This window comes from Lates calcarifer, unplaced genomic scaffold (assembly GCF_001640805.2).
Source record: "Lates calcarifer isolate ASB-BC8 unplaced genomic scaffold, TLL_Latcal_v3 _unitig_2124_quiver_1591, whole genome shotgun sequence".
Classification (NCBI taxonomy): domain Eukaryota; kingdom Metazoa; phylum Chordata; class Actinopteri; family Centropomidae; genus Lates; species Lates calcarifer.
The window spans coordinates 1-27,498 of NW_026115998.1; the positions used below are offsets into that span (position 1 = coordinate 1).

General features: G+C 44.2%; 3 protein-coding genes across 12 annotated transcripts; 2 read left to right on the forward strand and 1 right to left on the reverse strand.

Annotated features, from left to right (window-relative positions):
• Positions 1 to 3,248: 3,248 nt before the first annotated feature.
• On the reverse strand, positions 3,249 to 6,755 carry LOC108892217 (uncharacterized). Its single transcript, XM_018689653.1, is given in 6 exon segments — positions 3,249 to 3,310; positions 3,538 to 3,820; positions 3,994 to 4,565; positions 4,568 to 4,703; positions 5,162 to 5,270; positions 5,876 to 6,755. Coding segments are annotated over 4 exon segments (1,044 nt in total). The 5' UTR covers positions 4,695 to 4,703; positions 5,162 to 5,270; positions 5,876 to 6,755.
• Positions 6,756 to 7,405: 650 nt separating this feature from the next.
• LOC108892218 (NLR family CARD domain-containing protein 3) lies at positions 7,406 to 19,073 on the forward strand. 10 transcript variants are annotated; one of them, XM_051067909.1, is made up of 11 exons: positions 7,406 to 7,864; positions 8,224 to 8,382; positions 8,845 to 8,973; positions 9,241 to 9,371; positions 9,757 to 11,599; positions 12,537 to 12,710; positions 14,623 to 14,796; positions 16,126 to 16,299; positions 17,002 to 17,175; positions 17,968 to 18,141; positions 18,412 to 19,073. In XM_051067909.1, exons 1-11 carry the CDS (start codon positions 7,806 to 7,808, stop codon positions 18,422 to 18,424), a joined length of 3,204 nt encoding a protein of 1,067 aa, XP_050923866.1. In that variant the 5' UTR covers positions 7,406 to 7,805; the 3' UTR covers positions 18,425 to 19,073. The 10 variants fall into 10 exon arrangements, with proteins under 10 accessions (XP_050923866.1, XP_050923871.1, XP_050923870.1 ...); XM_051067914.1 differs by having other exon boundaries at positions 14,623 to 14,637; positions 16,141 to 16,299; XM_051067910.1 differs by having other exon boundaries at positions 7,407 to 7,864; positions 9,760 to 11,599.
• Positions 19,074 to 19,220: 147 nt separating this feature from the next.
• Positions 19,221 to 26,932, forward strand: LOC108892219 (origin recognition complex subunit 1-like). The gene is given in 20 exon segments (XM_051067919.1): positions 19,221 to 19,942; positions 20,083 to 20,210; positions 20,471 to 20,643; positions 20,833 to 21,132; positions 21,134 to 21,281; positions 21,364 to 21,589; positions 21,861 to 21,968; positions 22,717 to 22,779; positions 22,908 to 23,015; positions 23,607 to 23,853; positions 23,941 to 24,047; positions 24,145 to 24,246; positions 24,345 to 24,516; positions 24,881 to 24,988; positions 25,086 to 25,235; positions 25,694 to 25,813; positions 25,903 to 26,089; positions 26,174 to 26,208; positions 26,210 to 26,260; positions 26,397 to 26,932. Coding segments are annotated over 20 exon segments (2,826 nt in total). The 5' UTR covers positions 19,221 to 19,847; the 3' UTR covers positions 26,595 to 26,932.
• Positions 26,933 to 27,498: the final 566 nt, after the last annotated feature.

Sequence of the window (27,498 nt, forward strand, 5' to 3'; positions counted from 1 at the left end):
GGTAGAGTGGGCAACAGTGCTCCTGTTTCGAAACAATAAGGTCAGGCGTTTGCGATATGAGTTTCGAATTGCTTTCACATATGTCCCAATTTCTGTGTTTTCCTGAGTAGGACTTGGCCAGAGTAAGAGCAGAGCCAGGTAATATGGGTCTGGGAAGGGATACCCAAGTCCGACATCTTGTAGAGTTTTCAAAAGTAGAGCAGAGAGGGAGCTGTAACTCTTCATGTTTAGATTTTGGTTTCAAAACATAAAGAACTATGTTTGACAAAATGTAATTGATTGTTTCCTTTGTCTTTTGTTTTTTGTTGATAAATTGTTGTTGTTGTTGCAAGAATGCATAGCATTCTGTGATTTTCTCAATTTCTTCAGCAGGTTTGTCCAAATGCTGAAGAATTCCAGCAAATGTGTCTGCTTGTCTTTCTTCAAGAAACAGTCGTCGTTCTTCAATGTCTATTTTCCAGTTGAGATTAGGATTGTTTTGTCGTTCTTTTTTTATTTCCTCTCGTGCTGTGCAAAAAAGAGTTACATACTTTTTAAAATGACTACAGACGTTCCAACGATTCTTTGAATCAAATTCTGAATTGTTCCCTTTTATGTACATGAAGTAACAGTCAAGAAGTTCAAAAGTTTCTTTTACTTCAGCTTTCAAACTTTGGAGGAACTGCTCATGTTCTTTGATGATCTCCATGTATCTGTTGTTGTCTCATTGTCCTTTTTATACACGTTGGTGATGGGAATTACTTTTTGCAGAAAACTCTGCAAGTACTTCTTCTTCATTGGATCACTTTCCTCAAAGAAAGGAAGTCTGCTCAATATCTCAAAGACCAAGAAAGCAATTTCCAGCACACCTACATAGCCATAAACATTATATGACTTTCTGGGGTAGTCCTCAGACTCATCATCTGCTGCTTTCTCCTCAGGTTCATCCTCTGTATTTGCCAGGTCTTGAGCCCTTTTAAATGCTCTGATAGCATTACCTGCTATTTTAATGTTTGTGTTTAAGTCTTCTGGATTGAGTGATGTCTCCTGTTTTTCTCTGTGGATGTTAGATTTTAAATTGCTTTTGTGGAGTTGCCCAATTGTGTCAAATGTGTATGGGTTTTCTTTAATGTTCTTGGCCTTTTCAGCCCATATTAGAGCCTCTGGGAAGTCACGCTCATTGATGTACAAGTATCTTGCCAGTGCCTGAGGAATAGATGCACTTGACACAAATCTGGACGATGCTTTCACAAAGATTTCTTGGACAGCTTGTCTCCCTTCTTGGCTGTGGATTTTGTCTATAAGAGGAGAAAATGGTTCTCTTTCATCTCCATCTTTTTTGCGCTGCCTTTCAATCAACCATTCGTTGAATTGAGAGCATGAATCTGTGTTTGACGACTCCAACACTGAAGAACAGATCGCAGTGAAGAATTGCCATAGCAATATCACTTACTTTCAAATTGCAGCTCCTCTCCAACTCTTCCAGACAGGCAGATGCTATGGAGCAATGAAGGATTCTGATTCCTTTGTATCCTCCCCATTCCTCAACTGTATCTATGATGAGAAGGTTTGAATATGGCCTCATTCTTTCCAATACACTGTCTTCTTGCCAGCGAATCATTTTCATCCCAAAGAAATCCTCACAGAGAGAGAGAGAGATTTCAGACTCTGCCACATATGTATTAAGTAAGGCCAGAAAAGCAAACAGTTGGGCCTCCTTTGTGCTGAAATCAAAGTTCTCCAGTGTGTTACGAGCAAGATCATCAATGTATTTTTTGTCAAAATTGCTCTTCATGATCATGAAACTATAAAAGTTCTCAGGTTTGTCATGAGTTTCTTTGAGCTCTTTAAGTTTCTTTTCAAACTCCTTCTGTTCGTCTTGAGTCAGTGAAGCAGTGATGTATTGACACAGTCCTGGATTGTGCTGTCTGTACTGTTCTTTTGGGCTGTGAGAACGAACACAGTTAAGGATGATGACTTTGCAATTTGGTGCATCATCCACATTTACGTTCAAGCTATCCTCTACAGCAGCTTTACGTATGCAGTTAACAAGATCATGAGGATTCTCAGTTTCTTTTGAATCATCAACTAACAGCAAAACTGGACATGGTTTCTCACTTTCAAGTTTCGTGAGCCTTCTGACTTGAATGGCAACTTCTGCTTTTGGCAGTGCATTGTCTTTCAGCACAGCACATCTGAACTCCTGACGGAGATCCCACATCACATGCATTGCTAAGGTGGTTCCACCGCATCCTGGATGGTGGAAGAGATTTAGCAGAACACACATGTTTTTTGAATCTCTCAACTGAGATCTGATCATCTTCTTAACATTTTCATACTTGTCTCTTTTGATAAATGGCTTCTCTTTGTCCTTGTCACAGAAGTAGAAGTTCCACCATTTGACTTTGCCTCCTCTGTAGAATTCCTCTTCAACTCTGATTCGGTAGTCTTGAAACTCCGGACTATTTTCATCATAGGTGTTTTCACATTGATTCAGACACAAAATGTCAAGAGCTGTCATAAAATCTTCATCCTTCTGTTTCAGGACAACAACACTGGAACCAGAGGAGGGAAGCAGTCTTCCAGACGACTGATTTAATGGCCCCAGTGCCATAATAGTTCCATTGACCTCGCTGAGGGTCAGCTCATTAATGGATAGATGGTCGATGTCAAAGTCACACTTTTCTTGTATCAGCTCCCTCCACTTCTCATATGTGCTCTGAGATTCACATATGTTGATAATGCTTTCCTCTTCTGTGTGTTTCAAGAAAGACTTGTAGATGTCAAACATTGGATCTTTCTCAGTGTCCACAGGTGAGAGTAGAAGGAATACAATGAGACTCTTGCCATGGAGAAGAACTTCAGGGTTGCAAGTGAATGAAACCAACTGCTCTACATCTCTGCAAGATTTCCTCAGCCAGTTCTGGTAATCTAACTCCTTGTTTGAGTCATTGTCAAGGTCATGTCTGCCATTACAGAAAACCCAGCTGGTCTGTTTATAAAGGTTAAGGTTCTTTATCACTGAGTCAATCTGTCCTTGATACTGAGATGGAGTATGGAGATTGGCAACCCTTGACTCTCTGTAGGAATGACACAGTCCACCTGGAGCAGCAGAGTTTGGGTCAAAGTCTAACACACAGAACAGTTTCATCTTACTCAAAAACTGGAGATACTGCACTTGTTCTGGACTACTCTTGTTTATAACAACAACAAATCTGTCATAGCTGTCAAGTGAGTTTCCACCACAAGTTAACAAATTCTTTAGTTTGTCACCCCTGGTTTGCTTCTTTCTTCAAAACTGCTTTTGGACGACACCGCTGCTGCAGTTGACCTGTAAGAGCAATAAAATATGTACATTATTAGGGAAACAAACACACACATCTTACAATTTCTCATTGAAAAAAAAGCTAAATAAAATTAACAATGTGTCCATCCATCAATACTGTCAACACTGAATTCCCTGCCTGGTTCTCAGCTTCAAGGCCATTGGGTGCTAGAGACCCTAACCTTCAACCCTAACCCAACTATTTGGAAGCATGTTTATACTGGTTTTCTTACCCATGTTCTTTTCCAGCTGACAGGCAAGTTCACACTGGTTGATTTCCTTTAGAATGTCTATTGTTACCCATAAAGCCCCCTCATTTCCATAGTGACTAGTCATTACTTTTGCTGTATCCATGGTGTCCTTGCCCTCCAGCCTACCCCGAGGAATAGGTTTATGCCCAGATTTTGTGTGCTCATGTAAGTAGAAATGAAACATTTTCAGGTCTCCTTTTATAAGGTTGTCCAGAGTTTTCTGGATCTCCACACTGATCTTGGATGTGTTCAGTAGGGCTGTGGTCTGCAGGAAGAAAGAGAAGTAATTATTTATAGTAAACTTTACAGTTCACTCATTGATGTTTGGAAAAATTCTGATCTTGCATTTATAATTTTTCTACATCAGAAGGTTTGGTTAACAGGCTGGAACATAGTAATGCATGGTCCATAATGAACAAAACAACATAGACATTTTACCACAACAGTTTCTTTTCTCTTGATTTCCTTGATTGGCTGCTGAATGATCTTCCTCTCTGAAGCTTTCTCAAATGGCTGCGTTTCCATTTCATCTGTTTGTGAGTCAGTTTTATCATTAGATTCTTGTTGTTTGGTTTCTTTGGCTTGATTCAGACTCAGTTCAGGTTGAATGGGTTTTGGTTCTTTTTGGTCTGTGGTGGTGTGAAGGGTGGGATGCAGCGTTGGCTCTGGCTTCTTGTTCAGCTGATGAAGCTCTGCCAGAATCTTTACAGCAGGACCGCTTTTTATATCCAGATCCAGAAAATCCTGTTTGCTGAAGTAAACAAGACAGTCTCCAGACACATCTTCATCATGGAGTTGTTCTGCATATTTGCCACGTATTTTGACATGCTGTAGTAACCACTGGTTGACCTGCTCCTTTGTCCAGTTTTCCACGTATGCTGGGAACTGTGACTCGTATTGTGATCCATCTTTAAGCCTCTCTAGGTAAGATGTGATTTTGACAGCAGGACCACATTTTATTCCCAAGTCTAGTATATCTTTCTTTTTGAAGAGGACTAAATATTCCCCAACACTTCCTCTTCAATGAATCTGTCGGCACAACTCTGATGAACTTTGACCTCTGTCATCAGCCACTGGTGGACGTCTTCTGTGGTCCATTTTTCAATTGAAAGTTGAGGCTCAGGTGTTGGCTGGCTCATTTTTATTCACTAAGATTGAAACACATTTAAAAGAATGACAAAAAACTAAGAAAATATGACCTTAAGAATGCATGTCTCACTGTAGAAAGTGTTACAGTAATCGAGTAGACTTTCCAGTCTAAAGTTAATTGTATGCCTTTACGTTACATTACAGCCACATGATTGTGTTATGATTCCTCCAGGCAAGGATATTTTACCTATAGGTTGCTGACTGATTCCTAATGACCTAGATATCAGATGGGTTTCTTTATTCTACAAACGCAGTTAAAAGATAAAATTAGAGCTTGCTTAAGAAACCTAAGTTTGACTGGTGATACCCAGCCTGGTTGTATCACTTCTTTCAGGCCACAAGTGTTCTGTGAATGAGCAGAGACAGGCGAGATAAACAAGCAAGAGTTTGTTCTGCAGTTTGTAGGGGAATCGCAAATAGCCTGATGGAGACTTGTGTATGTGTGCAAGAGCCTTACCTGGTTTAACAAGGCAGCATCAACTTTTGATAAGGTTAGAATACGGCTTCTGATAACTCCCCTCTGGGCCTCCATTTTATACAGCCGGAGCACAGGAAAAACTCAGTATCTTTTATAAACATAAGACATCAGTTAAGACTATATATAGCACATAAAATTGCTTAACAAGCCATTATTGACCAAGACATAATGTTTTTACAAAACTGCACATTGGTCAAAAGGCATTGATGTTGCAGCCTGGTTGTTCTACTGAGTGAAGGTTAGTACAGGATGTTTTCAAAACCAAGTCATGCATAGTGCAACCATTAAAAAAGTCACACAGGATGTGGTGCACATCAAGAGACATAACCATTAGAAAAAGGGTGCTGAACTAGGTGGAACAGGATACTGTGGTAAAGTGTGGGCTGCAGCTACTGACTGATTTAGAAATAGAAGTAGTCCATTGAAACACAAAAACTTCAATTTCTGTTTGAAGTGAAAGAATTAGCTCTCTTTTCTTATCTGTTTACCAAGGATCTGTGTAGTTAAATGATTCATCTACTTCCTGATATAAACCCTTTATCAGAATAATGACCCAACCAGTAAGGTTTCCACTACAGGTGATGAATATATTTAGCGTTGTATTTGGTGTAGATCTTAAAATATTCAGTAAAAAAAAGCCAGTACCTTTGAAATGTAGCTAGATTCAGTACAACGAACCACAGAATTTCCCACCTACTGAACTCATCAGACATCTTCCTCATCAGGCCAGGTTTCAGATCCTGACGGTCTCCTCTGGAGCATGAGATGTCCAGTGTAGCTCTTAATGGAAACAAAGCTGGACAAGCATCATTTTAGTGGAGATAATGCAGAGACCAGGACAGTCTAACAGTGAAAATATTATCCATGATGTCTGGACTCAAGTGATTGTCGTGACTCATCAGACTAGAAATGCACCCACTGCTCTGTGTAAAAGAGACTGTTCCACTCGAAAAACCACACCCACCACAGCACCCCCGTCAGGCCATAGCTTTAAAAACATATCTTACCTTTGCACTCATCAGTACTTTGTGGTGCTTTTTATCTTCTGTGGCACCTGCAGAGTATTTCTGTACTTTCCTACGGCAAACCTCTTACGTGATTTTTACAATAATACCTGCCCACAAACAACCTTTTAATTAGTAAATTCACAACAGGTTTGCCTCCAGGTATAAATAAATAAATATATAGATAAAGGCAGTTTGCCATTGCACTAAACAGAGTATGCCTCCACAAGTGTGTTTTAATAAATAATAACTTTAAATCTAGATATAATATTACAAGATTATTGGGTAAAACATGTCAGCAGTGCAGTGTCTTTTAAAGACCATAAACATTACATCTCCTCTGAGCAGCTGATCACCGCCTGGAAACAGAACGAGGTCCAGGTCCATGAGGTCCAGGTCCACCTCTGATCAAACAATAAAAGATAAGGAGGAAGACTGAATGATATCATATAAAAACTGATCATCACAGCTGTCACTGTTAAAATGTTAGTTTTACAGCTTCAGGTTCACACACAAAGATAAACATGTACAGCTGAAAATATTTCTTTCAAAGATTGAAGTCTTCACCAACAGACTGTAAACACTCATTTTCAACTTCAGGTTATTTTCTAACATTAAAACCTGACTGCAGCTACTTTGAACCACTGAAGCTGTTTATCACTTCATTCAGGATTTAACTGTCTACAACTGTGGCTGTAATAGGTTTGTGGTGTGGCCAGCAGAGGGCGACACAACACCACAGAGAACTTTGATGATGCTTTGCGATGAAACAAAGTTGGACAGAGTAAATTACACTGTTTGCATGATGAAACTAGTTTTATTCTTCTTTTATTACATGTTTCCTGTTTCCTCCACTCTTTCAGCAGAACCTGTGTGATGACTTTTATTTCACCAGTTCACAGCACTGACATGTCTGGATGGAAGAAAGTATAATAGAAGTGAAGGAAAGTTGAGCAACTGAAACTTCAAAAATAACAGTGTTAATGACTTTAGAGTCGCAGTGTTTCTGGGTTTATTCCAGCTGCTGATCAAATGAATCTGAGCTCATTTATGACCTGGATAATTAAAATCTAATGTAATCACCTTTAGATTTTTCTTTAGCTCAGAACCTGCAGAGCGACACGTGCACACTAACGTAAATACACACGACAGCGTAGGCTACGTAGACTCTACCTGGATCCTACGCCACGTTCAAACAACCACCTGGTGGATTGTAGGAGTATTTGCACAACAGACCCGGAAAATAAACTTTCACCGTAAATCGAAGGCGTCGTTTCCGTGTTCGTAGCTAACAGCGCGCGGACCGTCAGAAAACTTCATCTGAAAGCTTCATAGTTTGAGCTGTGAGTGACTGTTGAACGTTGGGAGCGACTTTTCCAACCGTTTATTTCCGTTAGGAGCGGCTGAGCGTTACTGCGCTGATTTTAATGCAGAGGTCGAAGCTCGTCGAAGTTTAACGAAGTAAAATCGTGAGAAAAGTTGGTTTTCTGTGGGTCCAGCGCCGAGAAAGACAGGAGGGAGAAAGAGGATATAACGGAATCACAGGTTTGAACCGAACACAGCCGAGAAAACAAGAGAAGAGGACGAAACAAACAGGGAGAAAGACTGAAAGTGAAAGTATGAATCAGTCCAGACGCCATTTTGACTCCACAGCAGAAATAAACAGGACGTGTGCAGGGTGAGTGATAATATCAGGTCTATAAATAATGATTGTTCACATTATTGATTCATCTGCTGAATGTTTGTGTTTAGACCGTCGTACTGTATTATAGATAAACCCCCAGTATAAAGTCACAGAGTCTCAGAGTCACATCTTCACATGTTGTTCCCTTTTTTATTTTCCTGGTTTCTTCGCTCTCACAGATAAATATGGAACATGTGATGTTTATGTGAAGTCTGAGCAGTTGTTGGGTTTAAACCACAGTCACAGTTTGTCTTTATGATGGATAGAAAATACTCATGGTTTTAATTCTACTAATGTCAAATAACTAAGATGGAGAAGTGACTGGGTTTATTAAACTGTGTGTGTGTCTCCAGTGTTACAGGTTTACCTCTCAGACCAGAGAAGATGAATGATTTGGAGGAAGAGGAGGACAGAGCAGAGTCTCCAGGATCCAGCTGTCTGTCTATGAAGAGTGACTGGTCCAAAGATTTTCCTCCAGACTTCAGTAATGAACCTGGACCCTCAGACAGAAAGTAAGAGACAGTTTCTACTGTAAGCTGACCTGAAGATGATTCAGTTTTCTAATGTTGTTTAATAACCTTTATTACAACACTGAGTTTTTAAAAATGCATCTTTAAATGAGCACTGACAGCCTTATTTCCTCCACTGAAGAGAACTCAACAACTGTTCTGAAATATTTATTGTTTTTTCTTCAACCAGTATTTCAGGTTCAGTAGCAGAGGACAGATGGTTTAGTTTGAGCCACTTCCTTTCTAGACATCTGGTTGATACTGCCAAAAATACCATCCTATTTTTAGGACTTATTAATGTGTATTCCAAGATAATAAATCACCAGAACCATCTGCAAAGCTGTCGTCATTATACATGTTAAAAAAATCAAAGTTCATCCCTCACAGCTACGGACTACCTCAACTAAACTATACATCTGCTCTTTACAAGTGTTAAAATGTGTAAAATTTGTGTTTTCTCCACAGACGGAGAGCAGAGTCTCCAGGATCCAGCTGTCTGTCTATGAAGAGTGACTGGTCCAAAGATTTTCCTCCAGACTTCAGTGAAGAACCTGGACCCTCAGACACAAACAGTCATCAGACACAGTTTCCACTGTAAGCTGACCTGAAGATGATTCAGTTTTCTAATGTTGTTTAATAACCTTTATTACAACACTGAGTTTTTAAAAATGCATCTTTAAATGAACTGTCTCTTGTTCAAATGCATAAAAATGGAACAAGGGAATGTGAATTTCTACACACAGCCTGCTGATTCATCTTACAGATAATGTAAAGACTGTAGAGCTGCGTTCATCTTTTGAGCTGGAGGTTTGTCTTCCACTGATGTAACATCTCATAATGAATGTGTTGATGTCTTCACAGAAAGAGGAAGAGGAGTGGTGTTTCTGTGGAGGAGCAGCTGTCCTGCTGTGATCTGTGTCAGGACGTCCTGAAGGATCCAGTCTCTACAGCCAGTCAGACCAGCACTGTATGGGGCGGCTGTGGCTCAGGAGGTAGAGCAGTCATGTGTGCAAATGTGTGTGTCTGTGCTAGAAAGCACTATTGTATGGAAGTGCTGTATGAATGTGTGTGTGACTGGGGTGAATGTGATCTGTAGTGTGAAGCTCTTTGAGTGGTCGAAAAGACTAGGAAAGCGCTATATAAGTACAGTCCATTACTACACAAAGTAAGACTGAACATGTGTCTGCTGATGTCATCATTTGTGAAAACAGGACTTGTTGTTTTCTACAGAGTCATTTGTTCTATCACACAGCTCTGACATTTAAGATGATTCTAAAGAGCACAACATGAAAAAGCTTTTCTCTGCTTGTTTTTCTGGAGCTGATGAAAAGAATCAGATTGTCTTTCTTTAGTCTGACAGTGTTTGTTGTCTTTCAGCAGATAGTGGTCTGCAGGAGGTTTTAGATGAACATAAGATCAGTCTGAGGAGGAGATGTGAACGTGTGACTGAAGGAACTGATGGAACAGGAAGTAGAACCCTCCTCAACAGGATCTACACTGAGCTCTACATCACAGAGGGACAGAGTGAAGAGGTTAATACCCAACATGAGGTGAGGCAGCTGGAGACAGCTTCCAAGAAGAAGACCCTCCATGACACTCCAATCAGGTGCCAGGACATCTTTAAAGCCTTACCTGACCAACAGAGACCCATCAGAGTGGTTCTGACCAACGGCGTTGCTGGAGCTGGAAAAACCTTCTCAGTGCAGAAGTTCACTCTGGACTGGGCAGAGGGCTTGGAAAACCAAGATGTCAGTCTGCTGGTTCTGCTTTCGTTCAGGGAGCTGAACCTGGTCAGAGATGAGCAGTACAGTCTTCTCACGCTGCTCCATGTTTTCCATCCAACATTACAGAAGGTCACAGCAGAGAAGCTGGCTGTCTGTAAAGTTCTGTTCATCTTTGACGGCCTGGATGAAAGCAGACTTTCACTGGATTTCAACAACAGGAAGGTTGTGTCTGACGTCACACAGAAGTCATCAGTCAACGAGCTGCTGACAAACCTCATCCAGGGGAATCTGCTTCCCTCGGCTCTGGTCTGGATAACTTCCAGACCTGCAGCGGCCAATCAGATCCCTCCTTCATGTGTTGACAGGGTAACAGAAGTACGAGGCTTCACTGACCCACAGAAGGAGGAGTACTTCAGGAGGAGATCCAGTGATGAAGAGCTGTCCAACAGAACCATCTCACACATCAAGACCTCCAGGAGCCTCCACATTATGTGTCAAATCCCAGTCTTCTGCTGGATCACTGCTACAGTTCTGGAGCACATGTTGACTACAGAGCAGAGAGGAGAGCTGCCCAAGACCCTGACTGACCTGTACTCACACTTCCTGCTGGTTCAGACAAAGAGGAAGAAGAACAAGTACCATGAGGGACATGAGACAAGTCCACAGGAGCTGACGGAGGCTGACAGGGAAGTTCTTCTGAAGCTGGGGAGGCTGGCGTTTGAACATCTGGAGAAAGGAAACATCATGTTCTACCAAGAAGACCTGGAGCAGTGTGGTCTTGATGTGACAGAGGCCTTGGTGTACTCAGGAGTTTGTACAGAGATCTTCAAAAGAGAGAGTGTGATCTTCCAGAAAACAGTCTACTGCTTTGTTCATCTGAGCGTTCAGGAGTTTCTGGCTGCAGTCTACATGTTCCACTGTTTCACCAACAGGAAGACACAGGTACTGGAGGACTTCCTGGGAAAAGACAGAGACTCAAAACCAAAAACTTTTCTTGGGAAGATTTCTAAGATTTTTGGAAACAGTGGTCCATCTCTGGATGTCTTCCTGAGCAGAGCCATGGAGAAATCCCTTCAAAGTGAAAATGGCCACCTGGACCTGTTTGTTCGCTTCCTTCATGGCCTCTCTCTGGAGTCCAACCAGAGACTCTTAGGAGGTCTGCTGGGTCAGACAGACAACAGTCCAGAAATCATCCAGAGAGTCATCAACAACCTGAAGATGATGAACGTGCCCAACACCTCTCCTGACAGAAGCATCAACATCTTCCACTGTCTGATGGAGATGAACCACCACTCAGTCCATCAGGAGATCCAAGAGTTCCTGAAGTCAGAGAACAGATCAAAGAAGAAACTCTCTGTGATCCAGTGCTCAGCTCTGGCCTACATGCTGCAGATGTCAGAGGAGGTTCTGGATGAGTTGGACCTGGAGAAGTATAAGACATCAGTAGAGGGGCGACGGAGACTGATCCCAGCTGTGAGGAACTGCAGAAAGGCTCGGTGAGTCCAGACATGATCATTACAATTATCAGTCAGTAGATTAGTAGTTTAGTTGTTCAGATCTACACAGTATTAAATGATTGTCTAATGTCTAACAGGATAAGATGATGAAGTGATGACATTTTCTATCCAAAAGGTCAAACAGCAGTCACTGTGGTAACAACAAACACTTCTGGGCTAATGGTTAATGCTAAAACATGATGGAACAAGTAGAGAAAAGTCATCAAATGAGTGAAGTGACTCAGTAATGTCATTTACCAACATTATCTATTTAAAGTTTGCTGACATTAACATTAGCCTCCATCAACTACTGGTCACACCAGACCAAGAGTGAAGATGAGCTTTATTGCTTCTTCAACTTTTCATTTGAAACAGTGAAGTTGTTGAAGTTTAATGGTAATAGTTGAAAGTCTTTCCATATATGATGTTAAATGAGACAGAAACTCTCAGGTGTTTTCTCTCTTGTTGCTGTAGAGGAGAATTCAGTCTTCTTATACACACCAAAGGTCAATGTCCTGTTCTTCTGATGACATGATGTGAAAACCATGCAGCAAACAGAGATTCTATTGAATTGTTCTCTGAGCTGAACTCATCAGAAATGTTCTGGAGTCAGTTTAAAAACAGTGGACAATCTACATGTTTTTCTAAACAAGATGGCTTCATTCTGACTCTGGGATCAAATCACATGATGGAAACATAAAGGTGACGTCATTTTCCCTCCCTTCATCTGCAAAACAAAGATTCCCATTAAAAGTCTGCAGGTCTGAGAGAGAGTGATGAGAGTTATTGTTTCATGTCAAACACAATAAGATGAGATGAGCTGAACCACAGATGTGAAGAGCAGATGTTGATCATGTTGTGTTGTCATATACACTGAGTGTGTTTTCATTTCAAACTGTCTGATTTTATTCTGATTTTATATTTTCTCTAATCACAGACTTGATAACTGTAAACTCTCAGAGATTCACTGTGAAGTCGTGGTCTCAGCTCTGAAGTCCAACCCCTCCCATCTGACAGAACTGGACCTGAGTAGAAACAACCTGGAGGATTCAGCAGTGAAGATACTGTCCTCTGGACTGGAGAGTCCAAACTGTAGACTGGAGACTCTGAGGTCAGTTCACTGACTGGAGCTGTTTTTTGTCTATATTCAGTTCAAATCTTTAAAGTTTGAGTTTTTCATTGGTTGGTACATTTTAGTGATTTCTGTGTGAGGATTTAAAAATGAGCTGGTGAAGAGAAAAGACTCTCTGTTGTAATTAGCAGAAAAAGAAGAAGGTGAGACCAGTCACAGTGTTTGTGATTTCGAGCAGTAGAGAAGGTACAAGTTTGTTGAAATAAGAAAGTTGATGAAAATCAGATCTGCTCATTTGAACCTGACAAAAGCTGCATCTGTCTTCATCAAACAAATACTGCACCAAGCTAAAGTCACAGAGGTGATGATGATGAATGACACCATCAAATCTGAGTTTCTGAGCTTCACCTGGAAACATCACCAGGTGCTGAGGTGTCCAGCAGCAGGAAGCTCTCAGAGGTAAAGTCAGTGGATAAAAAAGGAAACAAGATGGGATTTGACTTGTTTGAGAGGGTGAAGAACTCAGGAAGTGCATGATGCAGGACAGCTGAAGGCAGGGAGGGACTGACACATGAGAGTAGACTCAGGAAAACAGTCCATAGTTCCTCAGGAGATCACTCCCACTGATCTCAGAGCAGATGTTGTGTTGTGGACAGAAACACAGCAGGTTGTTGTGGAGCTGACAGGACCATGGGAGGACGCAGTAGAAATGTCCTATGAGAGGAAACAGCTCAGATATACAGAGCTGGCAGCAGAGGCAGAGGAGTGTGGTTGGAGACCTAAGGTCCAGTGGAGGTTGGCTGTAGGGCTTTGTTGGCAGATCAGTCCCTGTTACCTGAACTGGCTGTTAGAGAGCTGAGTCTAAAGCAGGCAGTGAAGAACATGGCTGACACTGCAGCCAGTTCCACTTCCAGGCTGTGGGTTAGAAGAAAGGTGAGACAGGCAGAGACAGGTAAGAGCAGAACCTGTAGTGTGAACTCATCAAGCTTTAAACACAAGTGTTTGACTTGTTGCTGCTAAAATGAAGAGGCTCAGCTGGTTTGTTTCGAGGATTACCAAGGTGAGTAAATATGGTGGCTCAGGCAGTCTGCTTGTTAGCGTAGCACTCTGTTAGCATGCTAATTAGCCTCTTAATGATCTTAACAGGCTAGTTGTGTAAATGTGAGTGGATGCTTTGTTCCTTGCTAAGATGAGGCAGCTGAGGGTGATCACTGGGCTGTTGCTTGGTGGGTTGAGCAGGATCCTGCTGATGGTAGCAACATGCTGAGCAGCCTGACGTGGAGTTAGCTGCTTGTAGCTGGTTAGCATACTGGTGGCTGCTGATACTGGACTGAATTGAAGCTGTGGTGGAGGGTCGTGTTGAGAGTGTGGCTGGATCTGGGACACTGACACACTGTTGAGCCTTCTGGGTGTCATTGGTCCGACTCAGTGAAACAGCAGTTATTGAGAGGGTGCTCACCTGATGACCCTGTAGACTGACTGCACTCTCACACTCACACATACACTCACTGTAACACCATGTTACTGCAGAGGTCAGAGGTTAAAGGCCATGATTTATTCAAACCAACAGTGAGCTCTTTGAAACTTTTCCATGCTGCTTTGCAGACTTGGACCTAATGACACAAACCTGCTCAGCTACAAAACACAGGAAGAAGAAGGTGGTGTAAAAAACCAAAGAACAAACAGACTTTTAGTCCAACGTGTCTGATCTGATATTGATCCTCTAGTTAGAGACTGACTGAGGTCAGCAGCATGTTATGAATCTGTGTTGACATGAACAGGTGTATGAATGTTGAGCTGACATTTGGATGATGTCTGTAGAAGGCTGACATTATGATGATCCACAATAACAGAAGGACAAAGTCACTCTACTCATTTTAGAGAAAAGATCATTGATTAGGACAGATCTGATTATCAATGATTTGATCTACATCTTTTATTCTTTATTCAGGTTGATTGACTGCAGGTTGTCAGAGATCAGCTGTTCTTCTCTGGTCTCAGCTCTGAAGTCCAACCCCTCCCATCTGAGACATCTGGACCTGAGTAACAATGACCTGCAGGATTCAGGAGTGAAGGAGCTGTGTGGTTTTCTGCAGAGTCCAGACTGTAGACTGGAGACTCTGAGGTCAGTTCACTGTCTGTTACTGTTGGAGATCTTCTATCTTTAATCCACAACTGAACCTCATTTATCTTCACACAGAACTTGAATCCATTCATTTAGAATGAATGACATGTTAAATAGAAATAAAACACTGCAGCACAGGATAACAAAGGAGACTCTGGAGCTGCAAAAGAATGATCCACACGCTGTTAAATATGTTTCATGATTATGAACATTTCAGTCAGTTTGACCTCTTCAGACATTTAACTACTTGTCTCCTCTCCTTTCTGCTCTGGCAGCAGAAACAGTCTAACATTACCTTTAAAAAATCTGCATCACATGTCCATGACATTTTATTCATCATCAGAAGAAATGGCATAAATAAAGTTTAGAGACTCATAAAGAAACTTAATAATAATTTCTGTCCTTATTTACCCTATGTTCTCAGTCTGATTTGAATAGCTGGAAATTATTTCTAACATTTCTTTTCTGTTCTAGTCATGTGATCATATTATTTACACCTCGTCCTATGAGTTTGGGACATTGCTATTACCAAATTTACCTGCAGATTTAAGCATTTCTTCCCATATTGTATTAAGTACTTTACTCATGGTTCTGATAATGTTACTTATAATTAACAACTCTGCATCTTGGAACATGAACATGCTCATTGCTGGATCAAGAAACCCTGGGTTGACTTAATGAGTTGAAAACCACCATGGTATGACTGCTGAGTGACACTGTGGTTGTTAGGTTGAAGAAAATCAGATAACGAAAAGATATCCTGGGTATGTTGAACTTGCTTGTAGTACATGCTTCAGGAACAGAAGGGGAACGGATGCCAAAATAAAAAAAAACAGAAACCAGCAAAAGCAAAAAAAAAAGAAGCAAAATTCAAACAGGAACAAAAAACACTAGAAATACTAGATAAACAACTTCAAACCAAAAACCCAGAAACCAAAATCATTTTGAGGGTGGTTCCTGACAGGTTGTTCCACAGTCAGTTGTTCTGATCTCACACTGAGAATTATTCCTTCAGGTTCAGTTCATTTCAGTCAGTTGTCATCAATAATGTCTGTTCACTTCAATCAAACCTTCACAACTCACACACTGGTATTTCTCCCAGTCAGAGGACTAATGTTTTCTAAATACACTGTAGAAAATGTCCAGTGGTCGTTGGTCAAAGACAATTTTTATCACAACAACAGACAGATCTATTATTATTAATACAAATGATGATAATCATATTATTATTAATATTGTTGTTGTTACTATTATTATTATTCATTGATCATTGATCAGGACAGATCTGATTATCAATGATTTGATCTTCATCTTTTATTCCTTATTCAGGTTGAGGGGCTGCAGGTTGTCAGAGATCAGCTGTTCTTCTCTGGTCTCAGCTCTGAAGTCCAACCCCTCCCATCTGAGACATCTGGACCTGAGCTACAACAAGCTGCAGGATTCAGGAGTGAAGGAGCTGTGTGGTTTTCTGCAGAGTCCAGACTGTAGACTGGAGACTCTGAGGTCAGTTCACTGTCTGTTACTGTTGGAGATCTTCTATCTTTAATCCACAACTGAACCTCATTTATCTTCACAGAACTTGAATCCATTCATTTAGAATGAATGACATGTTAAATAGTGGTTGTTCCATATTGTCAGTTGTTCTGATCTCACACTGAGAATTATTCCTTCAGGTTCAGTTCATTTCAGTCAGTTGTCATCAATAATGTCTGTTCACTTCAATCAGACCTTCACAACTCACACACTCGTATTTCTCCCAGTCAGAGGACTAATGTTTTCTAAATACACTGTAGAAAATGTCCAGTGGTCGTTGGTCAAAGACAATTTTTATCACAACAACAGACAGAAGATCCTCACAGCTGATATTTGGACAATATTCGATTTTTCAGTTGATTTCAGTGACCTGTCAGGATGAATGTCTGTTTGATCAAATTGTGTGTGTGTGTGTTTTGATCTTTAACACAAGTGTGAAAATTGTTGTATTTTTTCATCCAGTTGAATTTACTTGTTAAATGTGTGAAGGAGGAAAAGTTTAAAGGAGCTCACTGTTGGTTTGACATGTTTCACTCCATTAACTGACAATCTGGTTTTGTAAAGTTCCTCAGGTGATTTGAAAGATATTATTATTATTATTATACAAAGATCATTGATTAGGACAGATCTGATTATCAATGATTTGATCGACATCTTTTATTCTTTATTCAGGTTGATGAACTGCTGTTTGTCAGAGATCAGCTGTTCTTCTCTGGTCTCAGCTCTGAAGTCCAACCCCTCCCATCTGAGAGATCTGGACCTGAGTCTCAACTACCTGCAGGATTCAGGAGTGAAGGAGCTGTGTGGTTTTCTGCAGAGTCCAGACTGTAGACTGGAGACTCTGAGGTCAGACTCCATATTTTATTTCTGTGCTGAGATGAATCTGATGTGAAAGTTGTGTTGACTCTAACCTGCAGACATCAGGCTCATATTATACTGATCCACACTGAGGATCTTAATGGTAAAGTCAGTTTTCTTCTTCTGTGGTTTAGTCCAGTGACTGTTTCTCTTCAAATTTCACCTCATGAGTTTTTAAATAACAACAAAAACACATTGAATCTGTCCGACAATAACAAATCTATAATCAGTAGCTGATGGTTCCAACACTTTTCTAAGGCTCTGTAATGTTTGTACTGACTGAAATATTTCTGTTTGTTTCAACACTGTAAAGAAGTTTTAGCAGGTTAAATATCTGAACTCAGTTCAGCAGGTTTTTTTGTCTCTGTCGTTCCATAAACCAGTTAATTTGATATATATTTCTATAAATGTGTTGACATTTCTCCAAAGTTCAGTCTGACATGTTTGTTGTCTTTGAAAACTTGAGGATCTTTAGTTGAATCTCAGATAAATGTGTCTGCACAGCCTGAGTTTGTATAGATGGAGCCTGTGGTGGAGCTGAAGTCACTACGTCTTTATTGAAGCAGCAGCATGTTGTCATTAATATTAATGAGAGCTGTTTTTCCCTTTGTGTCTCTGACTGTTTTTAACCTGCATCCTGTTGGTTCAGGTGTTTGGAGTTTCCAGTTTCTAAACTTGTTCATTCTAAACCTTCTTCAGCTCTGAACAGATGATGAAACACTGAATGGTTTCAAGCAGGAACTTTGTCTCCTAAACTCACATCTTTTATTCTTTATTCAGGTTGAGGGGCTGCAGTTTGTCAGAGATCAGCTGTTCTTCTCTGGTCTCAGCTCTGAAGTCCAACCCCTCCCATCTGAGAGATCTGGACCTGAGTGACAACAAGCTGCAGGATTCAGGAGTGAAGGAGCTGTATGATCTTGTGCAGAGTCCAGACTGTAGACTGAAGACTCTGAGGTCAGTAGTTGGAGTCAGTCCATGCTGCTTCCATCAGTATTGTCCTAAACACAGTTAGTATCAGAGCAGAGATCCAGTGTTTCCTGTAAAGCTGGGACCTTCTCAGTGGCTGCTTTCCTCAGTGAAGCTGTGAGAGGAGAATGGTGACAGGCTTCAGGATTGGACAGAGAGACAGAGAACAGTCAGCCAATCAGATCAGCCAGAAGCTGATGAAGAGTCTCTGTAAACACTGATTGACCTCCTCTCTGCTCTGTCTCTCTCTCTCTGCAGGTGGAAGTGGTGATGAGCTGTGTCCTGATGATCCAGATGTTGAAGCAGCAGCAGCAGCAGCTTGTGTGTAGAGAGGCTCTGACTGGACCATGTTACTGGGAGGTAGAGTGGAGAGGAGAGCTTCATCCAGCAGTGACTGACAGAGGAATCAGAAGAAGTGGAGATGACTCTCAGTGCTGCAGTCTGAACTGATCTGAGAACAGCTCCACTGTCAGACACAGAGTCCAGTCCACCATCATCCCTGTGTGTTCCTCTGGATCTGACAGAGCAGCATCAGTGTGTCTGGACTTCAACTTGATAACGTTGAGCTGAAGTTAATCTGAGGCTTCAGCAGTGTTACACAAATCAAGTCATTCTCTTCCACAGTTTTTCTCTTTGACTCGTCTTTAGTTCTGGTGTTTTTACAGCAGAATAATGATTCATTTACATTTACTCACACTGTTCCTATGAAAAAAAGAAAAGATTGTTCCTCTGTTTTTTAGTATTTCTCCATTCATCCATCATCACAGTCAGAGGACACTGCAGAGAGGTTTTAGTGAGGAAATGACAGTGACACAGTCATTGAAATGGTCTGCAGCTCTGTACTTCTGTCATCAACACTCTGCTTCTTTGTTCACTGACGTTGGATGTGACATGATGTTAAAAATAAAGTGTAGATTTCATATCTGAGCCTGACAGATTTGATTTGATCTCACAGTCAGAAACACTTTGTTTGAAACTTCAGCTGCTGAAAACGTTTCCAGGTTGTAGTTGAGATATTTCCTACAGTCACCTGAAGGCAGCACAGGGTCAGTATGAACCATGCATGTAGAGAGAAGCTGATCAGAGGTCAGTGCTGGTTTGAGTTCAGGAAAGAACAACACTGAATGTTTCTGTGCTGTAACATGAAAACATGGTTTCAGTCTTTTCACCTGAGTTTTGTTGCTCCAGGTTCAAAGTGTTGAAATGAAGCAGCTGCTGATTCAGATACCTGAGCTGTTGTGTTGTATCTTCCTGATCCAGGACAGACTGCTCACCTGGACTGTTTCATTCCTCCTGTATCACCTGTGTTATATATCAGCCTGATGTAGAAACTGTCTGTATCCACCCGGTAGAACATGTGTGTTAGAACAGCACAGTTATACAGTCAATATGGAGGATTTACTCTCAGAGATTTGACAGGAATCAACAGATATTAAGGAGGTATTTTCCCTCCGAAGCAGCAGGTGGCGCTAAAGTCTCCGACACGCTGGTGACGCGGCGGAAGTGACGTAATTTTCGCGGGAAATGCAGACGGCTTCTCTCGGTGTCCTCGGTGTCTCTGTAACGTCTTCGTCCTTCACGATCCTGGTTCTGAATCGAGGCAGATAAACGGCGCAGATCGGCTTCAGTCCGGGACCAGAGTCTGTGTTTCAGTGTTTCTTCTCCTGAGTTGAATCTGACAGAGAAGAAACAGGATGAAGTATTTCACCAGACTGAGAGTCAGGAGAGTCTACAAGTGGCGTGGAGAGCCTTTAAGTTTCAACAGGAAGTTAAAAACCTGTGAATACAGGTGAGGACGACTCTTCTGTCTCCACAGCTTTGACTGTTCATCACATTTCATGCTTTTATTTTGGACAAATCAACTTCTCTGCGCTTTTATTGTGACATGAATCAAAGCGGCGCTGAGTCATTTCTCGGTCTGTGTCTCAGCTCTCTGTCCATCAGTGTGGAGGGTCTCCCGAGGACCACCGTCATCTCCACCGGCCAACACATCCTCATCGAGGGGGAGGATGAAGACAACCCGTACGTGGCCAGAGTCATCCGGCTGTTCGGTGACGGTGAGTCCCGGAGGAGGAGCCGGAAGTAGCCGAGTTTGTGGAAGACTGCACCTGTACAGAGTGTGCAGTTAGCGGTTAAAATACTGCATCATTCCAGACCTTTATTCTCATCATATATGTGTGCAGACAGGGAAAGGTAGAGGAGAGAATAAAGACACAGTTTGAAGACAAAGCCTTCCCACTGGGATCAACTACAACCGTTGGTCATGATGAGTTCAGGTTCACGTCTCTCACGTGTCTTTCCTCCTGCTGTGTGTCAGAGAGCGGGAAGCAGAAGAAGGCGGTGGTTCAGTGGTTCGTCCGCGTGTCTGAAGTGCCTCCGAGCAAACTGAAGCTGCTGGGCAGAGAGCCTCACCCGCAGGAGATCTTCTACTATCAGGGTCGCAGCTGTGACGACGAGGTCAACGCCGAGTCCATCCTCAGACCTGTGCAGGTGATTGTTGGTCCTCTCGGGGTGCAGACGGATCTGACCGCACTCTGTCAAACTTCTACCACCCACACAGTAACATCTGTCTGAAACCAGGACTGTCCCTCTGCAGCTGTGGTCCTGGTTCAGGACAGAGCAGCTTTCTTGTGTTTTTGTCTGAACTGGCCCTTTAACTCCGTCTGTTTTCGCTCACAGGTGAGGCACCTGGACGGAGCGGCCGCGTTCCCGGACTCTGACGATAAAGACACTCTGTATGTGAAGCTGTCCTGGGACTCCAAGACCTTCAGGGTGGTGGACTCTGCCTCCGCTGAACCGGCTCCGGCTTCCTCCCCTCCTCCCCGTCCCAAACCCTCCCTCCCTCCCTCGCCCCCCTGCTCCCCGCCCGTGGCAGCTCCGGCGTCTCGCGGCCCCTCTCGGCGCGCCCTGCCCACGCCGGACCCCGCCATCCTGCGCAAAGCCTCCTCAGGGGAAGTGAGGTACAGCAGGGCCACGATGGAGCGCGGGGAAGGTCGCTACCGCCGCCGCCGCCGAGGCCGAGTCCCTGCACTCTGCCACCAAACTGTCGGCCTCAAAATGTCTGAGCGCCAAGAGGAGGAACGCCTCGGCCAGGACGCCCGGAGTCCGCAAGAAGCTGGAGCTGAGCAGTGAGTGTTTAAAAACACACAGGAGGTGTTTTCACTGATCCACAGTCGACTCAGGTGTGTGTTTGTTTCCTCGTCCCGTCAGGTCCAGAGAAGATGACCCGAGAGGACATCCTGAGCCAGCTGCTGGACCAGGAGCTGGAGTCGGACGTGGCGTTGGCTCAGAGGCTGTCGTCGTCTCCTCCTCGGGCCCTGCCCCTCACCCACAGCCTCACCCCCCTCAGGAAGGGCTCCGTCTGCCTGAAGCCCTCCACCGTCCTCCTCAACAAACTGTCTCCCTCAGAGACCGAGAGTCGAGACGAGTCCAGCAGGTCAGAGTCGACTCTCACGCAGGGTGAAGTACTGACCCTGAGTCAGTCTGCTTTCATCAACACACAGAAACAAACAGGTTTCATCTGGTTTAAACTGGAGACGAACTGTTCTCAGTTGGTTTTAAGATGATGTTTCCCAGAGGTGAACTGGTTTCTATGGTTTTAAAATGATGGAAATCAGAGAGAAACTGGTTTAAAACGAGAGATGAATTGTTTTACGGTGTTTATTTAGACTGTGTTTAAAGCACAGACACCTCGGTGCCTCTGTCAGTCCTCAGCAGGGTGACGTGATGGAGGCAGAGTTACCAAGCGGCTCGGTGAAAACACCGAGGAGAAGAAATGCCACCCCGAGGAGAAAGAGTGCCACCAGCGGGCAGCAGTGAGTCACTGCAGTCACTGTGATGTTAGACTCAGGTTAAACCGCTGCCTGGTTTTAATGACTCTGATTTCTTTGCCTCTCCTGAGCAGCACATCAACAGGAAACTTGAAATTGAGATGCTTCACTATACCAGACTCCATTGAGAAAAACAGGGATTTAACCAGGAGCTGCTGGAATACCACTGCCTCCATCTGTTAGTGTGTCTGTGTTACTGTGTGACTTTCAGTGGTGGGAGAAGTAATCAGATACTTTATATAAGTAAAAGTACCAGACAGTAACACAAACACACTAACAGATGGAGGCAGTGGTATTCCAGTTCTGCTGGGTAAAATCCCTGTTTTTGTCAATGGAGTCTGGTAGAGATATATAGAGATGTTTCTGGTTAAACTAAAGGATCTTCCTCTTTAATAAACAGCTCTGTCTCTGTAGGAATCCTATCATCATGTTGTCAGACAGTCTGAGAGAACTTGTCTCCTCTCTCCTTCATGTTCCCTCTCAGCGGCTCAGAGGATGCTGGGAGTTTGAGTCCCACAGCACGACACAGTGGTGTTTCAGAAAAGGCAAAACAAAACGCATGTAATGAATTCACTTGTGTGTTGTGTTGTGGTGTGAGTGTGCACATCAGGGTGAAGAGGTGCAGAGGTTCCAGCACACGTAGACTGTGACTGGGTGAACGACGTGTCTTTCATTGTTGAACGACAGCGAGTAAACAGGTTTCTTTCTCCCGTCTCGTCCTGTTTGTCCTCAGAGTGACCACTCCGTCTCGAAAGAAGGAATCGAAAACCCTGAGGGAACCAGCTCTGGGGGTGCTGTGAGTATGACACTGTCACATCAACACACAAACACACAGCCAATACACTAATACACTAACCACATAAAAAGTTATTAGTTTCATCTGCACACGTGGTCGATAATCTTTCAATTCTGTGACGTCAACAGAGCTGAGGTGGACAACGAAAGCTCCCCGATGCTGCCGGCCGCCGCCACGCCGAGGAGCTCCAAGAGGAAGTCGGCCCAGCTGGTGTCGTCTCGCATCAGGAAACAGCTGTGAGTGCGGAGACGGAGAGGAGCGCTGACCTCTGACCTCTGGGTCATCGTTTACCTGCTGCTTTCTCACAGAATGACACCTCAGTCATTCTCTTTGGGAAAACTTTAGTTCAGGTTTTAGTTGAAGTTCAGTCACTTTATATCAATACCAGACTCCATAGAGAAAAACAGGGATTTAACCAGGAGCTGCTGGAATACCACTGCCTCCATCTGTTAGTGTGTCTGTGTTACTGTGTGACTTTCAGTGGTGGAAGAAGTAATCAGATACTTTAGTTAAGTAAAAGTACCACACAGTAACACAGACACACTAACAGATGGAGGCAGTGGTATTCCAGCAGCTCCTGGTTAAATCCCTGTTTTTGTCAATGGAGTCTGGTAGTGATATATAGTTATAATCATTCAGTTTATTGACAGAAGTTAATCAACAACAGTTTTGACATTTGATTAATATTTTAATGTTTGGTTTTTTGTTATAAACTAAATGTAAAAATAATCCTCTGGTTAATGAGCATTGATTAAATGTTGCATCAGATGAAAACAGTTATAACTGTATAAATTAGCTCATGTAGAAAAGCCTGTGTGTTTGTTCAGGAATCTTCTGGAGAGCCGTCAGGACCTGGACTCTGACCGAGAGGACGAGGACGAGTTCGTCCCATCGAAGAAGGAGCTGCAGAGCAGCAGTGAGGAGGAGGAGGAGGAGGCGGAGGCAGGGCTGGACAGTGACGATGAAGTGGTGATGAAGAAGAGCCGACACGCGGCAGCGGGATCTCGCACTCCTCGTTCCAAACAGAAGAGCCGCTCGTCCACCAGGACGCCGCGAAAAACCCCCAACAAGAAGGTGAAGGTCCAGACTGATGCGTTTCTCAGGTGGAGCGCACCTGTCGTCTCTGAGATCTCACTTCCTGTTTCCTCTCTGTGTGAACAGGTCGCTCCCGGCACGCCGCGGACCCCCCGACACGCCACTCCCAGCATCCCCAGCAGGTCGCTGCCGGCCCGACAGCCCGCTAACGTCCTGGAGGAGGCCAGAACCAGGTGAGAGCACTGACCTGTGAAAACCAGGACCAGGAGTGTTTTTAAGCAAAGCATCTGAACAGGCAGCTGGTGTGTGTGTGTGTGTCCGTCCCATCAGGCTGCACGTGTCCTCGGTGCCCGAGTCTCTTCCCTGCAGGGAGCAGGAGTTTCAGGACATCTACAGTTTCGTGGAGAGTAAGATCATCGACGGCACCGGAGGGTGAGACCACGATCAGAACTCGTCCTAGTCTGCTGGTTCACAGCCAGTCGGTGACTCGGTCTTGACTCGGCCCGTGTGCTGCTGCTGCTGTGTTTCAGGTGCATGTATATCTCCGGGGTGCCGGGCACGGGGAAGACGGCCACGGTCCACGAGGTGATGCGGTGTCTGCAGCACGCGGCCGACGTGGACGAGATCCCTCCGTTCCACTTCATCGAGATCAACGGGATGAAGATGACGGATCCTCATCAGGCCTACGTCCAGATCCTGCAGGTGAGGAGAGACCGAGACGTCGTGGAGCTTGTTCCATGTTTCACCGAAGTCTGTTTCTTTAGGTTTCAGATGAGGAAATAAAAGTTATTTTGAATATTAAATTAGATGCTGAACATGAAGACGGAGTCTCGAGTGTTAACGTTTGTAGAAAAACCTCCACCAAGTCTGTGGAGGAGAGAGATCCAGGCCCAGTGACCCGGGTCGGCCTCTCCTAGCTGCTCCTAGCTGCTGGGCTAACTGCAGGATCACGACCCAGGGTATCCTGGATCTGGAGGGTTTGGTCATCAGACGGCGACACGCTGTCAGGGTCTGCAGGTCAGGAGGTCTCTGAGATGTGACCGATCTCTCTGTCTGGTCTCTGCAGAAGCTGACGGGTCAGAAGGCCACGGCCGACCACGCAGCTGCTCTGCTGGAGAAGAGGTTCAGCAACGCTGCACCCAGGAAGGAGAGCACAGTGCTGCTGGTGGACGAGGTAAAGACTCTCGTACTTTCAGGCACCTCCCGAAATCCGTCCGGTCTCTTATAGGATAAGAAGTAGTGTTGTGGTGTTGTGTTTGTGGCCTCTGTAGTTGGACCTGTTGTGGACGAGGAAGCAGAACGTGATGTACAACCTGTTCGACTGGCCGACGCGGCGTCACGCCCGCCTGGTGGTGCTGACCATCGCCAACACCATGGACCTGCCAGAGAGGATCATGATCAACAGAGTGGCCAGCAGACTGGTGAGCGAGCGCAGGGGTTTACATTCACATTTCTCAGCCACGTCCACAGTTCCTCCTTCAGCTGGGACCTTGATGATAACACGACAAGACGCTGAGTGTTTAGCTTTTAGAGGAAAACAAAGCTTTCATCATTTTTAGAAATTTAAGGAAACGCTCCTGAGAGCTGTGCTGAGGCACCACGAGCCTCCTGAGCAGCTTCAGTGCTGTTTGGTTTTGATTCTTCCAAAACACTTTCCCTTGTCTGTCGTCGTCATTTCTGCTTCTCCACCGATTCTGCCCCTGGAACAGCTGAGTCCTGAGGGTCTGTCCGTCCATCCAGTCTCATTGACGCCTCGAGGGGAGGCCTGTAACTGAAGAATCATTTGATGTGTAGTTTGAAGGAAACCCTGGGGGGGGGGTGAGTGTTGGACTGAACAAAGTGTGACTGAACTTGAGTCGTGGTGTGTGAATGTTTCCAGGGTTTGACGAGGATGTCGTTCCAGCCTTACAGCTTCAAGCAGCTGCAGCAGATCATCACGTCCAGGCTGAACAAGGTGAAGGCGTTCGAGGAGGACGCTCTGCAGCTCGTGTCCAGGAAGGTGAGACGACCAGGACGCCACCCCACCCCGCTCCCTCCCACAGCTCCCCCTCCCTTCAGAGAGATTTCAGTGTCCCTCTCCTCTGACAGGTGGCTGCTCTGTCGGGCGACGCTCGCCGCTGTTTGGACATCTGTCGCAGGGCGACGGAGATCTGCGAGCACTCCTCCGCCGACCCTTCTGCCACGGGATTGGTGGGGATGAGTCACGTGATGGAGGCGCTGAATGAGATGTTTTCCTCCGCCTACGTCACCGCCATCAAGTGAGACTCTCCCGCTGGTCACGTTAATGAGGCACCGCTGGGTTTGTGAAGGTGAACGTCAGTGTGTGTGATGAGGTGAAGTGACGGACGTGTGTTTTCAGGTGTGCGTCGGCTGCAGGAGCAGCTCTTCCTCAGGGGCGGTCATCGCTGAGTTTCGGCGGCTGGGGCTGGAGGAGGCCACGTTCCAACAGGGTGAGACGACAGGAGGTGAACCAGGTCCTGTGGAATATGTGACGGTTGTTAAAGTGAAGCTGTTAGTTGAAGTTAATCCACAGGTGGCGTTCTCCTGGGGAACCCAAACTAAATGTCCCGTGTTTGGTCTGTCAGGTGTTTGTGCAGCACCAGGCTCTGTGTCGGGTGGAGGGTCTGCAGCCCATCAGCGTGTCGGAGGGCCTGGCCGTGTGTCAGCGTCTGGGAGCCTGTAGGTTACTGCTGCTGGAGCCGAGCCGCCTGGGAGTCCTGCAGCGCATCCGCCTCAACGTCAGCCAGGACGACGTGCTCTACGCCCTGAAGGCTGACTGAGGGCCGACTGATCCAGAGTTTTAAACCTGACATGACTCTTGTTTAGCGCTTGCTCCTTTAACACTGAGACAGAGGTCACTGTCTGTTATTTTATGATGCTGTGAATCAGCAAACGTTTGAGCTCTTCGACCACAGAACTGATCTCAGTGCAGTTAGACTCCTGTTGTTTGCCTTGTTGTGGGTTTTTTAGGTGGGAGAGTCTGTGATGTCCCCGGTTTAAATCTCATTTAAAATGTCAGATTTAGCTCTTTCTAGTTTTATTTTTAATCTCATATAGTGCGTCATATTTTTATGTTTCAGTTCTTGAATATGCAATAAAACTCCACCTTTACTATGAACTGCTGCTTTTTATTTTATTTACAGTCCATCTAAGTCTCTAAGATGTTTGTTGTTCTACAGCTGTGTTTGCTCAGCGCGTTGAGTTTGAGTCTGTGCTGCAGTTCTCTCTCTTCCTGCTTCTGTAACGTCTGTTACTGGTTGGTAATTGCAGGCTGCGTGAAGGTGGCGGAGTCGGACTCGGCTGAATGTGGAGGCGCTGAAGGAGGCAGAGAAGAGTTTAAACAGCCAGTTTATCTGCACTGAGGCGACACAGGTAGGAACCTTCCACTGTTAGGGAGGGGTGATGAGGAGGAAGCAGGAAGAGCGAGAGGTGTGGGTCTAAAATAAGACCAGCAGGTGTTCTGGTCCTGTTCTTAGTCCAGTGCAGTGTGGGTGGGGATGGGGGGGTTCACTGTTAGGAAACATAATCAATATAAGAGCAGGAAACACAGAGAACTCTTTTCTGTTCAACAGATTTATTGAATAAATCACAAACACTGATGCAGAATAAACGTCACACAAATCAATTCTCTCAAATATAAAACCACATTTATACAGCTGAGTCTTAGAGGCACTCACTGAAATC